The sequence below is a fragment of the Rhodnius prolixus genome, unplaced genomic scaffold, assembly GCF_049639745.1.
Source record: "Rhodnius prolixus isolate KJV_2025 unplaced genomic scaffold, Rpr scaffold_3, whole genome shotgun sequence".
Taxonomy (NCBI): Eukaryota; Metazoa; Arthropoda; class Insecta; order Hemiptera; family Reduviidae; genus Rhodnius; species Rhodnius prolixus.
The window spans coordinates 39,431,804-39,447,792 of record NW_027411603.1 but is presented as its reverse complement, the minus strand read 5'-3'; the positions used below and the strand labels follow the sequence as shown (position 1 = coordinate 39,447,792).

The window sequence follows — 15,989 nt, the reverse complement described above, 5'->3', positions numbered from 1 at the left end:
ATAGATAGATAATTACTAAACCTGTAATTAAGAAGCTAGACATATAAAACAAATAATTTTTATATTTTTAGAAAGGATGGCAACAGTATCAACTGATCCCTTTGCCTGATAAGTATAAATATATTATCGAAACCCGTTGCAAATACGACAATTTGATCCAGCTGTACAAGATATTTCAAATCAAGTTTAGAACGAGAATAAGGTCTTTAGATTAGAGAAGGACAGGTCCTTCAATGCCAAATCACTGGAATAGGTACTGGTATGGGTACAGGTACTGGAAATGGCCGTAGTTCAGGAACTGGATGTGCTCTGGAAACTCTCACTGGGTGTGGTACGGAAACGGCAACGTGCTCCTGTTTGTTGTCGAATGTTGTCGGAGTGTTATCCTGTCCAGCTCCGATACCTAAGGCAAGTCCAGATTCTAGACCAAGTCCACTTCCAAAACCATATCCGCTACCTAATCCATGTCCGCTTTCTAAACCATATCCAGTTCCTAAACCATATCCCCTTCCTAACCTGTGTGCAAGTTTTGCATCTAAGGACAGATCACCTAAATCTCCACCAACACCGTGTAGACCTTTTACTCCAAAGCCACTGAATCCTGTTCCAATTCCTGAGCCTAATTCATGGCCGCCTGTTAAGCCTCTCTTCATTTGTTTAGCGTCATTAGTTGAAGCCCCCAAGACAACTGCAACTAGTGCTAATGAAACTGTAAGCTGAAATTCAATAATAAATTATTATAATTTTTCAGAAATTGAATAAAGTTAAATTTTTACGAAACATAATAAATAATTCAGGACAATATATTGTCTTTTTAAAAATTACCTTAAACATATTGTATTGTATGACTGACAATACAAAACAAGTCAGAAACTAACGATGTGCTGCAATTGCAGATCCTATTTATATCTAAATTGGGCGGACTTGCCAAACATATCCCACTACAGATATTTGCTTGTTCAGTTACGTTTGGTTACCACGTAGCTTTATGGTGACATATGACAGATATAAAAAACCGGTTAAACACTCTCCCAATCCCTCTGAGTCAGCTATGATATGCTACACATTTCATTAGAGATGGTTTACAACCTTTACTAGATCTCTGACTAATTTCATCAAACGCTAATCTAATATAAGAACCACCATCTTCCAACTGATATATTGAATTAAAAACTCATGAATACCTTTTGAGTAAATTTTGAATTTGAAACAAATACGTCTTTTTACATCTATGGTAAATGTAACTGTCCAAAATACTGCACAATAACTTCGCTAAACCTTCCACTGGCGCTTTCCAAAAATATCTTTGAGCTAGGGAGTCCTTCGCAGCACAACCTTCTAACATTAACTTTCTATCTGTAGTAATACTTGTTCTAATATGTGGTAATAATTCTACCAAACAATTAGAGCAGCATATAAGGCCTTTTCAAGAGATTATACAGACATCATTACAAATCTTTGCAACATTAAATACATTTGTTCGGTCTCCAAACAGATCGAAAAATATGCCACGGCAGAAAGAGTACAAAATAAATTTCTAAAAGTTTAAATTAGAGTCATCATATAAGGAATTTCAGACGGTTTAAAATCCATGTTGACAAATCTAGATTATCTGATTTAAAAAAAAAAAAGAAGTAATTTTTATGTCTGCAAATTAATGCACAATGCAATAAACAGTCCCTGAACTTCTGTCCTCTTTTAAAATTTATTTCGCGCTAATTTACACTTACCTTTAATCTTTTTTATTTAAAAATGTAATTACCTTAAACAATTTAAGAGTATCTAGGAGATGAAAATAAGAAATCAAAAGCCCGTTTAATATTTTTCATAACTTCTTTTCATAGAAAAGTTTTCCTATAACTTTTGCAGCATTTCTTGCAAAAACAATCCTGCCTGAGGCCTTCCAAGTTTTAAAGGAACCAGAAAAGTTTGGCAGCGAATAATTCTTGGTAAAACTCAAACACAGCTAAGCAGCTTCTAGTCATAGATAATTTGAAGTACTATCCTTATTAATTAAAGGAATATTTCATTTAACTCCTTGGCTCACATAAAGTTCGGTCACGTAACTACTTGGAACCAAACTTTGAGTCTGAGAGTCCTTACACTTCTTTATGATTTAAAAGTACGATACTTAGGTTTTAGTGAAGATTATGCTCAGCTGCTTGTGCAATGATTGATTATAAGTTTTATGTAAGTAAAGCTGGGAAATCAAAGTGTTACAGAAAATGATAAAAGAAGAGTGGATGCTTGAAGGGAAAAAGTAGACATAAGATAACATTTTTATTTATTTATCTAATCAATTCTTTTTTATTCAGTATTGAATTCATTCAATTCCTTTTTTATTCATTTTATTGTTTTTATATAATTTTTAAATAAATTGCGGTAGGAAAGTGTATTTACTTGTACAATTCAAAAAGTTTTTTAATTATTTAATTTTATCATTCATTTGCAACGCGCTAATGGGATAACTTCATTTGCAACGCGCTAATGGGATAACTTCATTTGCAACGCGCTAATGGGATAACTTCATTTGCAACGCGCTAATGGGATAACTTCATTTGGAACGCGCTAATGGGATAACTTCATTTGCAACGCGCTAATGGGATAACTTCATTTGCAACGCGCTAATGGGATAACTTCATTTGCAACGCGCTAATGGGATAACTTCATTTGCAACGCGCTAATGGGATAACTTCATTTGCAACGCGCTAATGGGATAACTTCATTTGCAACGCGCTAATGGGATAACTTCATTTGCAACGCGCTAATGGGATAACTTCATTTGCAACGCGCTAATGGGATAATCAACTTTGATTGAACTGCAAAAACCGCTTAGATCATTTTAAATATATTGTATCTTATTCAAAAGCGTATTTTTTTATTTTTTCTTACCATCGAAAAATTAAGCAGAATAATACAACGACTTTTCCAATGTTAGAGAAAATTTAAAGAAATAGAAACCAATTCGTTTATACAATTTTATCCGAATTTAAAATAGCAGATTGCAGTTTCCATGGATATGTAGTGCAATTATTAACTTCATAGAAGTGTATTAGCATGTAGAAGGCAGATTTATAGAAAAAAAATGAAACAAATAGTAATAATAACTTTTTTAGTAATTAGTACGTATGTATCACTTTTATTAATTGAAGTGCAATTAGTTCCTTTTAAGTGTACAGAACTGGGGACAGTGATAATCCTTAGGCGGATCACTTTGAGGTCTAACTTAAACCTGCTCTCACATTAACACTGTGAATTGAGTTCTATATTCGCATATTAAAATCATCACCACTTCTTCAGTTCAATGTGGGAAAGTAGACATAGTAAATCAGTGAACTACTTGAACTGGTGAAGTACAATTTAGAAGAATAAAGTAAAAAGCTAATATGAACATTTACTTGACTTTCTTATGCCACAAGTCTCACTGTATTTAGCTTAACAGTCCCTTGCTATTCAAAACTACGATAGATTTGCGACAAGATTTGTACAGAAAGCAACGCTAGAACGTAAGTGACAATGTCCAATTGGAAATAGAGTATTTTCTCATTCATAAAGTAAAATAACAAGAAAGAAATATGATAGAAATACAATTCAACCTTGCTTTAAATGGAAAAACAAACAAGAGCACTCTAACAGTAACTTAAGGAACTAAGAACCCTTGTTAAAAGACAATACTAACATATACAGGTTTTTTTTTCTTTACAAAATCAACTGTTGTCTTTTGAGTCTCGTGAGTGGGTTCCATGTGGGTCTAGTGTCGAAGAAGAAACCCAGATTAGCGTACTAGATTCGAGTTAGGAATGGCATAGTTGATTAAGAAAACATTGGAGCACGTTTGACGCCTGATCGTGAAAGTTATGTGGACGCATTTGCTTTCATTAATTTTAAGTGCCAACGGATGCAATGAGTGAACCTTATAGGAGATTCAAAAAAGTAATAGCTAAACAAAAGGCGCGAACAACTAAACCGCGTGATAGTTCTAGATCTAAATTAAGCAAACCTAACAAACTAACCCTGTACAAGACTTTTTATAAATCCATCTGGACTTAAAGAATCAGCGCTGTGGGGCTCAACCAAATCCTACAATATCTCCCACCTCTAATCTTTCCAATCAAAGGTCCACCTCCGTATTGTTAATGCTCGCTATTAAGTCATTAACCTCATCCTTCAGAAAGATCTAAATATCCCTTTTGCCACTGAAACGATTCCATTCACGATTCCTCAATTTCCACAAAAGCCAATCCTGCCATCCCAATTCAACAGCTCGAACTATTTACCCCATCCTAATGATCCACCACAACGTCTAAAACTATGTTGGCCTCGTGATTTTCTCTCCTAGATAATTCCATTCACTAAAATTCCCGAGAGTATCAGCACTGGCTAATTTCTCTCTTCCTGTGTCCTTATGGTTGCGTTTTGCATCGGCTTTGCCCAGCCGTTTTTCGCATCATGCATTCTAGTTTACTCTGTTCACCGTTTGTTTGATGTACACATATGTATTTTCTATACAGGTAGCAATAAACATAAATTAATAAAAGAAAAACATACTGTTCGTGGAAAATGCATTTTTACAATACGAATATTTTGTTTTTTTCTGTTTTTAAAAATAATAGTACTAAACAAATCAACTTGTTACATCAAAACAACTCTTCAGAGGAGGCTCTTACTCTGTCTGTTAATTAACAGTGTAATCTGAAACAATGGAACACGGTTCGAACTCGGGCAGTGCACTACTCATAATCACTGCGAGTAACAATAATCTCATATTTTGAAGCGCTTTAAATCTAAAAAGTATAAATAAATTTGTCCAGATCTGGTTAATGTACATTACTTTCTTGATTTTGCACTCCTTTTTGTCATATTTTCGGAATACAGTTATGAGGCATTGCTAATAATAATATTTTTAAAAAGGGCCCTTTCTTAGTTTCCAAGTTGGTTGGCAAACAATTAAAACAGTAAACAGCGTACAGTTCAAGACATTCTTTTTTGCAATTTTCGAGATCCTAATTTTAAATTTAATTCGAACAGAAACTATATTATTTCATACATTTATTCCAGATTTCGGTGCCACCTAGTAGATCTGTAAATTAGGGATTTACTAATATTGATTATTATATTGACTGTTCATATCCTTCACCAAAGGTGAGTTCTTAGAATTCAAGTTCCAAGGAGCACTGACTGTTTAAGATTTTGCTTGTTTCTGCAGTTATGTCAACGCTGATATTCACAAAGAATTAGTAAAAATCATCTAGAATTTTTTCTGACTTCAAGTTAGAAGTTATCTTCTACCGTAGTTCTTTTTTTTTTACTTTTTTTAAGATTTCGTCAAGCTTCTAGATATTTGTAACCGAAAAGTTAGTCATGTAGTTAATATAAAAATAATATTTCTTTGATAAACTTAAGCTCAACTTGTAGATAATTACTGATTCCCAATTACAGGTACAAAAAGTATTTATCCAATCACAGATTATGGTTTCAATGTAAGTGGATATCTATAAATATTAAATATAATTTAGATAGATAATTACTAAAACTGTAATTAAGAAACTAAAGAGATAAAATAAATAATTTTTATATTTTTAGAAAGGATGGCAACAGTATCAACTGATCCTTTTGCCTGATAAGTATAAAGTATATTATCTAAACCCGTTGCGACAAACGACAATTTGATCCAGCTGCACAAGATATTTCAGATCAACTTAATACAAATGCTTTGGCCGTAGAACGTGAATTAGGTTTTAGGATTGGAAAAGGCAATGAAATTGGTATTGGTACTGGAAATGGTCGTGGTTCAGGAACTGGATGTGCTCTGGAAACTCTCACCGGATGTGGTACGGAAACGGCAACGTGCTCCTGTTTGTTGTCGAATGTTGTCGGAGTTTTATCCTGTCCAGCTCCGGTACCTAAGGCAAGTCCAGATTCTAGACCAAGTCCATTCCCTAAACCATATCCGCTACCTAAACCATGTCCGCTCCCTAAACCATATCCACTTCCTAAACTGTGTCCAAGTCCTGAATCTAAGGATAGATCACCTAAATCTCCACCAACACCGTGTAGACCTTTTACTCCAAAGCCACTGAATCCTGAGCCTAATTCATGGCCGCCTGTTAAGCCTCTCTTCATTTGTTTAGCGTCATTATTTGAAGTCCCCAAGACAACTGCGTGCCAAGACTAGTGCTAATGAAACTGTAAGCTGAAAGTCAATAATAAATTATTATAATTTTTCAATAATTGAATACAGTGAAATTTTTACCAAACATAATAAATAATTCAGGACAATATATTGTCTTTTTAAAAATTACCTTAAACATATTGTACTGAATGATTGACAATCCAAAACAAGTCAGAAACCAATGATGTGCTACAGTTGAGGATCCTATTTATATCTAAATTGGGTGGCAGAAGACTGTTCCCACCAATTTTTAACTTGCTAAACATATCCCATTACAAATATTTGCTTGTTCAGTTATGTTTGGTTACCATGTATCTTTACCTTGTAAAGATTCATGGTGACATATGACAGATATAAAAAACCGGTTAAATACTCTCTCAATCCCTCTAAGTCAGCTATGATATGCTACACATTTCATTAGAGATGGTTTACAACCTTTACTAGATCTCTGACTAATTTCATCAAACGCTAATCTAATGTAAGAACCACCATCTTCCAACTGATATATTGAATTAAAAACTCATGAATACCTTTTGAGTAAATTTTGAATTTGAAACAATCTTTTTACATTTATGGTAGGTAAATGTAACTTTCCAAAATTCTGCACAATAATGATCTTCACTAAACTTTCCATTTGCGCTTGCCAAAAAATAGCTAGGGAGTCCTTCGCAGCACAACCTTCTTACATTAACTTTTTATCTGTGGTGATACTTGTGGCAAAAAAGAATAAATAAATAACACTTTGACTGTTCACAAAAACCAATCTACCTCGAACATTGTGTCATCGGCGGATTGCAGGAATTTTTGCCACAAAATTTGTTGGCCGTCTTTCTGCCAAAGAGCATGTTAATTATCCAAAACAATTAGAGCAGCATATACGGCCTTTTCAAAAGTTTATACCGACATCATTACAAATCTTTGCATCATTACATACATTTGTTCGGCCTACAAACAGATCGAAAAATATGCCACGGCAGAAAGAGTACAAAATAAATTTCTAAAAGTTTAAATTAGAGCCGTCACATAAGGAATTTCAGACGGTCTAAAAATCCATGTTGACAAATCTAGATTATCTGATTTAAATAAAAAAGAAAAAGTAAGCAATGTTTACGTCTGCAAGTTAATGCAAATTGCAATAAACAGTCCTTGACCTCTTTTCTGTCCTTTTTTAAAATTTATTTCGAGCTAATTTACGCTTACCTTAAATCTTTATTAATATAATATAATTACCTTAAACAATCTAAGAGTATCTAGGAGATGAAAATAACAAATCAAAAGCCGCTTAATATTTTTCTTAGCTACTTTTCATAGAAAGAAATTAAACATTACTTCACACTTCTGTTTATTTATTTATTTGCAACTGTACAAAAATATACATTTAGCAAAAGTGAAATACTAATAAACATTCGATTGTGCCACTGAGCTGGCTCAGAACCACAACCAGGATGACGGGATGAGAGAAACCAGCCAGCGCTGGAACTCTCTAGGAACTTATTGGGGGTTTAGGAGGCAATGGGGTCACGTGGCCAGCGCCGTTTTAAGCGACGTGGAGGATTGTCAGGATGGGACGATGTGGATAGTGATTGAGCCAGAGGATTTGGGTGATCAGAGAGTTTGCTGTGGAAATTTAGGAATCGGGTGTGGATTAACTCATTTACGAAGGGAATATTGAGATCATGATGGAGGGTGCGGTTGGAGACAGAATGGTGCGTTAACGATTCAGCGGAGGACTTTAGATAGGAAAGATTGGATAGGTTGGATGTTGGATGGTTTGGCGGAGCCCCACAATTCTGCTCCATAGGTCCAATATTGGTCGTAATAGTGTTTTGTAAAGTGTAAGTTTGTTTTGTACGTTCATAGAGGATTTCGGTCCAAGGAGTCTCCTTAGTAGTCCGTAACGTCTGTTCAGTTCTTGTCTTTTAAGTCTTGGGTGAGGGTTCCAGGTTAGACGGCTATCTAGGTAGAGCCCTAGATAACGAACCTGTGTGGAAGTCGGTAGGTCAGTATTGCTAATAGTTAGTGGAGGGCAGGTCTGTCTTCGTAATGTGAATGTTACCTGTATACATTTGGTAGTGTTAAGTTTAATCCTCCATGTTCGGCACCAAGCTTCTATGAGCTCAAGGTGTTCTTGGACAATGTTAGAGACTTAAAGAGAATCAGGGTGGGAAGATAGTATGGCGGTGTCATCAGCGTAGGTTGTGATTAGGGTTTGGGGATGGGTAAGGATGTCAGCAGTATAGATGGTGTATAGGATCGGTCCAAGTTTGCTGCCCTGTGGCACGCCAGCGTGTATTGCATGAAGATCTGAGACCTCTCCACCGCATCTCACTCTGAAACAGTGTAAGGTATCACACTTCTGTAAAATTGTTTCTGTTCATTACCTGTTCGTAATCGTTCTGATACGAATTGATAATATTACATTGAAGCTAGAAAGGCTGGCTCAGTAACGTAAAAGAGGGCAGCCCTACAACTGTGTTTAGAGATCTTAGACTAAATTCCTGAGTATCTGAAATTCGAAGCGTTGGGACAATTGGTTCTGCCTCTCCAAGAGACCTTTTAGTGTACGGAGGTAAAGAGATAAAAGATATCTATATTTTTTTGAATATGATTTAGATAGATATTTACTAAAACTGTAATTAAGAAGCTAAACAGATAAAAATAATAAGTTTTATATTTTTAGAAAGGATGGCAACAGTATCAACTGATCCCTTTGCCTGATAAGTATAAATTATATTACCGAAACCCGTTGCAGAAACGACAATTTGATCCAACCGCACAAGATATTTCAGATCAACTTGATAGAAATGCTTTGGCTGTAGAACGTGAACAAAAGAGATTACAGTCAGCCTTGCAATGGTTGTACCAAGCTCAAGCTGCGGTTAGCATATGTTTCCTATTTATACTAGACCAGCAATCACACAGAATGCACTGAAAGCCCATTAAAGACTCCATAACAAGTTAAAATTATATTTCGAAAATTTTGCCTTATCTATTAAACCAAGTATGAAGTTTGTAAAAATGGAACTAAATCGAGTTTTGGGACTATGTTGGGTTTAATCAATCGAAAGTACTTCAAACATGAAGTAGTAACATTCTAACAAGGCGTAGTAACATTCTACGAAAATAGAGCGATCCAAAAAAAAAAGTGGTGAGCCTTTGAATTTTCTGCTGCGTTAATGTAAAAGAATGTTTCATTTTCCAAACTAATATTAAAATCAAATAGTCTTTAAACAAAAAAGAGTAGATGGTGACCTTGATCTAATAAACTAATTGCACCAATCGTTTAATTCCAACTGTCCAAGACTGTTTTGCCTGTTTTTTTATAACCCTGACCAGTTTCGTACTTTCCCACCTTATTAGAAGTTAATTAATCACTTTCGAGTTGAGAATAAGTCTACTTCAATGTTTCCAATATCATACTACACTTGCTGACTCGAAACTCCGAAAGAACACCCATGTTCAGCATTACCAGCAGTGTACCTAATCACATTTTCAATATAATACAACCATGAGTCAACCTAACTAAATCCAGTTTCCTTATGCGAAGAACAGGAATAAGTTTAAACTAATTGTTGACAGTTAATGATACGCAAGTTTGAATCTCTTCAACTTCTTTTTTTATCATTCCGTCAACATGGATGAAAACCTAACGCTTTTTTTGGATTTTTTTTCGTGAACATTGATTTTTTTTTTTTGTGGTTCCGCCTATTAATTTATTTTTTTATTAATTTATTGACAAAATAACATTTAGTAAAAATGTTATTTTAAAATAAAACTTTAGAGCTATAGTATAAGTAAGTCGTGTGGTTTTCCTCATCATATGATTTAATGTCTTGAAAGATTTCAACATTTGAACATTGTATTTCTACCCAACTGTAGGAGAAATGGGAGGAAGAATCAATTCAAAGGACAGAACAAGTAGCGGACGATGCCCGTGACGATCTAGACAAAGCTACAGATGATGTGCGAATGAAAAGTGCAGACCTACAAAGAGCACGTGAAAAAGCCTCTCGAGCAGCCAGTAAAGCTCGTAAAGCTATTGTTAGCCTTTCCGCGCATGATCAGCTAATGAATCGTGCACGTCAACTAATTTACGAACTTACCGCTCAGGTGATTATGATACAGAGCCAGTTGTTGGAAGTCCAGCAGAAGTATATATTTAATGACTCCAGTACACCGTTAGAAGATACGGATCCGTATGCTTTAAAAAAGGCAAATTTAAGCAATGAATATCGTCAGTTAATTGGAGAACCTCCAGATTTGAATCAAAACTATATTGACTGGATCAGACCATCGATAAGTGCAAATCGTTTAATCAATAATAACTATTTAATTCCTCAGAAGAAAATGCAACAATATGACGTTCGGATGGCGCCGATTCCAGCTAGCAGGGTAGTTGGCTATGTTAACAAATGTCCAATAACAATGGCTCAACAAGATCCATCGCCATTGTTCATACCTGTGGCTGAAAATTGTTATTGCGCCCAACCTTTTACAATAAACAAACCATTCATAAGTTGGCAAAAAAAATAGTTATAAGAAGTGAATCTGAATGGTCGATTTGTAAACTAAATAAAAAAATAAATGCTATCTACTATACTACTGAATTTTCTTTTATTAGTTACTAAGGTGTTTCTTGTAAATTTCCAAATCCGTGCCTCTCCCGAAGGGTTTAATCTCGTTTAGAAATTATCAAGATAAACCCATTACTTTTCTAATGATTAACCAAGTTTATAATGTATCTGATGCTAATGTTTACAAGCTGTGATGGCTGAAAAGTTAATGGTAAGTTCATTACATTCTGTTTCTATTTTAATTTGTCTTGGATAAATCTTTTTAGTGATATTGAACAAAATATCACTAAAAATAGTTAAAACTGTCTGTCTATCACTGTTAAGCGCAAGAAATTATTATTATTTATTTATTTCTTTGCAATTCGGGCAATCACCCAGGTACAATTGAAATATAATTTAAAGTGACATTTAATAATAACGCAACATATAATAATTTATAGAATATACATATACATATATACACATTATTATTATTATTATTAGCTCTAATTAATCCTTGATCTATTAATTCACAAAATGATTATATTAATATCACTTAATAAATTATCATATGCATTTTCTTCTCAACGCCATTAATTATACGATAATTACAGTTTGTGTTTCATAGAGATATATTCAAAATATTCTTCATAGGATAAAAGATATTTGAACAACCTTCGTGAGATTTTATTACAGGGAAAATTTAAATTACTGTATCATTACAATTTAAATAATTTACATTTAATGTAGACTTCATTACATCTACGAAAAGAAATTTAAGACCTATAGTCTAGATTTTAATAAGTTATTAACAAAATGAAATTCATTCAGTTAAAACAGTCGCAGTTAAAAGCCATTGACTAATGTCAGTAGAATATTTTTTAGTTCCTGATTGGATTTTATTCATTGCAGATGGTTTACTCTTAATTGAAAATATTCGCCCCGATTACTCCTCCATATTATTCTATGGAGAGCATTATCCAGCCTCAGCCTATTTCTCATCAGATTCCCTAGAATCTTACCCTTCAAACTGTACTAGGGACGTTTTCTGCACCTTCTCCCTGATGTCTCCTGTCGATAGACACCTATAGATATCAGTAGTTTTAGTGATAAGCAGGTGGGGTGTTTATGTCAGTGTAATTTGTACCTAGTTGAGGCTGAAACTTACTACAGAAGCACAGTTTTTGCTGCAAGATTGAGGAAAGACATACATATGTATAAATTATATTTTGTATTTGTATTAAGTGTAAATAAAAATATAAATACGATGTGATTCTTTATATTATTTATTTATGTACTTATAAAGGACCAAATTATTAAGGATTTATGTACCAAAGGAAATATCTTATTCCTTCTTCTGATTTCTTTCCCTGACAATCGTTTCTAAAAAAAAGAATTATAAGAATAAGAATCGTTAATAAAGAATAACTTTAGCTGATAAGATGTAACTATATCAGATCTGCTGTTAAAATAGAATGAAACATTTTAATAGCCTCTCATTTTTGTCAATCAGTTTTAATTAAAGAGAAGGTTAATCAGCCACTGATTGACTTCAGAACAAAATTAATTTAAGAGCAATTACTTTTTGGAATTGTAAATAATTAAATTTTAATAAACAAATTCGTGTAACATTCTTTATTTACATTTTGAACACAACAAAAACTTTTTGATAACATTTAATGTACATCTTAAAATTAAGGTGGTGTATACAAAAATATATTAAATCTGGTTTCTTAGATCCATAGAGAAGTAGTTTCAGGCGCACTTAAGTCGTTTTATAAAAAAAAAGTTATATACATGTACATTCGAATAGCCAAAACTTAACGATTCTAAACAAAATATTTATATACATCATTCAATTGCTCTTGTTACCATTTTTTATGAAGTGCCCCAGCACCTTCCCAACCTAGACCCTCTCCACCAAATCCTGCTGATCCTTCCCAAACTGGATGTGGTTCTGGTACTACATGTGGCACAGGCACGGGTACTGGAACATGTTTGGTGACTGTAACTGGAACAGGGTGTGGATAAGGTGCAGGTACTGGATGGTTAACTGGTACTGGTACCGGCTTGGCTACGTGGACTGGTACAGGCTTGTGAACTGTTACTGGATAAGGTTTGTTGACTGGCACTGGTACAGGATGTGGCACTGGAACTGGTACTGGACGGGGTACAGGTACTGGATATGGTTGGGCTACATGAACTGGATGTGCTCTGGTAACTGTCACTGGTACTGGTTGTGGTACGGAAACGGCAACGTGCTCCTGTTTGGTGTCGAATGTAGTCGGAGTGTTATCCAGTTCAGCTCCAGAACCTAGACCAAGTCCAGATCCTAGACCAAGTCCAGATCCTAGACCAAGTCCAGATCCTAGTCCAAATCCAGTACCTAAACCATATCCACTTCCTAAACCATATCCACTTCCTAAACCATATCCGCTTCCCAAACCATATCCACTACCTAAACCATATCCACTCCCTAAACCATATCCGCTTCCTAAACCATATCCGCTACCTAATCCATGTCCGCTTCCTAAACCATATCCGCTTCCCAAACCATATCCGCTTCCTAAACCATATCCGCTACCTAAACTGTGTCCAAGTCCTGAATCTAAGGATAGATCACCTAAACCTCCACCAACACCCTGTAGACCTTTTGCTCCAAAGCCACTGAATCCTGTTCCAAGTCCTGAGCCTAATTCAAGGCCGCCTGTTAAGCCTCTCTTCTTTTGTTTAGCGTCATTAGTTGAAGCCCCTAAGACAACTGCAACTAGTGCTAATGAAACTGTAAGCTGAAATTCAATAATAAATTATTATAATTTTTCAGAAATTGAATAAAGTTAAATTTTTACGAAACATAATAAATAATTCAGGACAATATATTGTTTTTAAAAAATTTACCTTAAACATATTGTATTGTATGATTGACTTAATCCAAAACAACTCAGAAACCAATGATGTGCTACAGTTGAGGATCCTATTTATATCTAAATTGGGTGGCAGAAGACTGTTCCCACCAATTTTTAACTTGCTAAACATATCCCACTTCCAATTTTTATGTAACCCATCTTCATAACCTATATAACTTGTTCAGTTACGTTTGGTTACCACGTAGCTTTATGGTGACATATGACAGATATAAAAAACCGGTTAAGTACTCTCTCACTACCTCTAAGTCAGCTATGATATGCTACACATTTCATTAGAGATGGTTTACAACATTTACTAGATCTCTGACTAATTTAATCAAACGCTAATCTAATATAAGAACCACCATCTTCCAACTGATGTATTGAATTAAAAACTAATGAATACCTTTTATCTTTTTACATTTATGGTAAATGTAACTTTCCAAAATGCTGCACAATAATGATTTTCGATAAATTTTCCATTTGCGCTATATATAAAAGCTAGGGAGTCCTTCGCAGCACAACCTTCAAACATTAACTTTTTATCTGTGGTGATACTTGTGGCAAAAAAGAATAAATAAATAACACTTTGACTGTTCACAAAAATCAATTCTAGTAACCATAGAAAGTGCATTGTTTACTATATGATACACAAAAGTATTGCATACGTTTATACTCATAAAAAAAAAATTGCAGTAATACAGTTCATCTATTTGCAGATCTACAAACTAGTGTGAAATATTATACATTAGTTGACGGAATTGTTTTAAGTGACAATATATTTTGAGAACTAATAATTAAAAAAATAAGGTAAACGCAAAAGCACATAAATAGAAATGATTATGCTTCACCATAACGTACATATGTTATTGCACATTTAGATCTTACACTATATTAAAAATTCCAATAATACACTTGCCTGTATAAGTTCATAAACACACCGGAATGTATTCATCCCTACACACAAAATCAAAGAATGTAAAACATATCACTTGTTCAGATACTTTTATTAAAATCGCTTTCCTTGACTGAAAAGGAACGTTGAAATAAAAAAGAGTGTCCAGCAGGTCTCCAAATGGTTATCCTAGCATTATCAGGAGAAACTAAGAACATCTACAGCATTTCTAAAAGCCCCTCCATTAAGTGAATGGAGGCATTCTTCTTTTATCCAACTTTTCCAATGATTTTGCGGGAACGTGCAGACATTCAAGCCCAGCTAGCTTCTGGAGAATGCATTCATCTTGCCGCTTGAAGGAGAGATTACTTACTTGACAATCGAATCTTTCCTTCATAATTAGACAAAAGAAATTCTTTTGTACCCTACCAAGTCCTCGAAGAGCTGATTGATTCGTCTTTTTAATTATAATTTGACCGTATTTTGCAATTTTTGCGATAATTAATGAAGTAATTCTTCAGTCAGTTATCTTTTTTTATGTTATCTACTATTATATTATTATTATACTAAAAACAAGATTTCGAATAAAGCATTTTTTATTGTTGTATGAAATTATTAAACATGACAATCATTAAATGAGGAAATGTTAGAAATTTTAAATAGTTCCGATTGGCCTCTGTTAGCACAATATTGCAAAGCAATAAGTATACACAGTTCTAGTATTAGTTAAATTACTTAGAAGAAATAAATGTTAGATTTATAGGAAAATTCATTTTACATTCTGATAAAGGTTGTTATTTATTATTTACTAATGTTCTTCTGAAAACTTTTATTTACTTCAGATTATTTTCAATTCTTTGTTTTCTTAGTATTAGTTCATTGTAAAAATAATTTGTATTAACCACTCCGCCGACGGTCTTTGAACATGGTAGTGTCTTTATAATTTTTTGTACAAAGAAGTGTATTTTTATTGATATTATTATTTTTAATAAATAAAGACTATATAATAATAATGACAATCATTATTAATTTTCAAACAGTATTCGCTTATCCTAGCTGGCCAGCTTTAATCCTTTTCAGGTGATTGATTACCCATTGCAAAATCATCATTGTGATGATTGGTAATTTTAATTAATTAAAAAAATGTAAATAACTGGTCAAGTAGGAAATTTTCACCTAAAAAATCTTATATAACAGTGTACAGATGTCGCCTCATTTAGAATTTGGGCAATTTGTTTGGTTATATTATGTTGTGCTGTTAAAAGATTGCACATCACCTGATTGAAAAGGTCACCAAACTTTTATTTGAATAAGTAATTCTAACGCTTCCCCATTTTTTTTATTTTTTATGAATTATTATTTCATATTTTGGTATAGAAGATTTTATTTAGTCATTGCATTTTTTGCATTCAAAATCAATGTCACACAAGATGCAATCCAGTTAGAAGATTTGATACCGCGAA

The 15,989-nt window shown here is 33.8% G+C and overlaps 3 protein-coding genes across 4 annotated transcripts; 1 reads left to right on the top strand and 2 right to left on the bottom strand.

Annotated features, from left to right (window-relative positions):
• On the bottom strand, positions 1-872 carry LOC141453043 (uncharacterized). The gene is made up of 2 exons (XM_074125761.1): positions 826-872; positions 1-716 (listed from the first exon to the last, which is right to left on the bottom strand). The coding sequence occupies exons 1-2, from the start codon at positions 832-834 to the stop codon at positions 231-233; spliced, it is 495 nt and encodes a 164-aa protein (XP_073981862.1). The 5' UTR covers positions 835-872; the 3' UTR covers positions 1-230.
• A 2,131-nt stretch (positions 873-3,003) lies between these two features.
• Positions 3,004-10,771, top strand: LOC141452806 (uncharacterized). Of its 2 annotated transcripts, none has more exons than XM_074125244.1 (4): positions 3,004-3,122; positions 5,440-5,480; positions 8,925-9,050; positions 10,052-10,771. In XM_074125244.1, the coding sequence occupies exons 1-4, from the start codon at positions 3,086-3,088 to the stop codon at positions 10,703-10,705; spliced, it is 858 nt and encodes a 285-aa protein (XP_073981345.1). In that variant the 5' UTR covers positions 3,004-3,085; the 3' UTR covers positions 10,706-10,771. The 2 variants fall into 2 exon arrangements, with proteins under 2 accessions (XP_073981345.1, XP_073981344.1); XM_074125243.1 differs by having other exon boundaries at positions 3,006-3,122; positions 8,853-9,050.
• A 1,574-nt stretch (positions 10,772-12,345) lies between these two features.
• LOC141452841 (uncharacterized) lies at positions 12,346-14,339 on the bottom strand. Its single transcript, XM_074125294.1, has 2 exons — positions 13,624-14,339; positions 12,346-13,514 (listed from the first exon to the last, which is right to left on the bottom strand). The coding sequence occupies exons 1-2, from the start codon at positions 13,759-13,761 to the stop codon at positions 12,594-12,596; spliced, it is 1,059 nt and encodes a 352-aa protein (XP_073981395.1). The 5' UTR covers positions 13,762-14,339; the 3' UTR covers positions 12,346-12,593.
• Positions 14,340-15,989: the final 1,650 nt, after the last annotated feature.

Excerpts from the sequence above, each read along its gene's own strand:
- LOC141452841 (XM_074125294.1), bottom strand. The coding sequence starts at position 13,761 with ATGTTTAGCAAGTTAAAAATTGGTGGGAACAGTCTTCTGCCACCCAAT. Across the intron at positions 13,515-13,623 it reads TACAATACAATATGTTTAAG|CTTACAGTTTCATTAGCACT; the intron begins GTAAATTTTTTA and ends ATTGAATTTCAG.
- LOC141452806 (XM_074125243.1), top strand. The coding sequence starts at position 3,086 with ATGAAACAAATAGTAATAATAACTTTTTTAGTAATTA. Across the intron at positions 3,123-5,439 it reads AATAACTTTTTTAGTAATTA|GTACAAAAAGTATTTATCCA; the intron begins GTACGTATGTAT and ends TCCCAATTACAG. Across the intron at positions 9,051-10,051 it reads TGTACCAAGCTCAAGCTGCG|GAGAAATGGGAGGAAGAATC; the intron begins GTTAGCATATGT and ends ACCCAACTGTAG.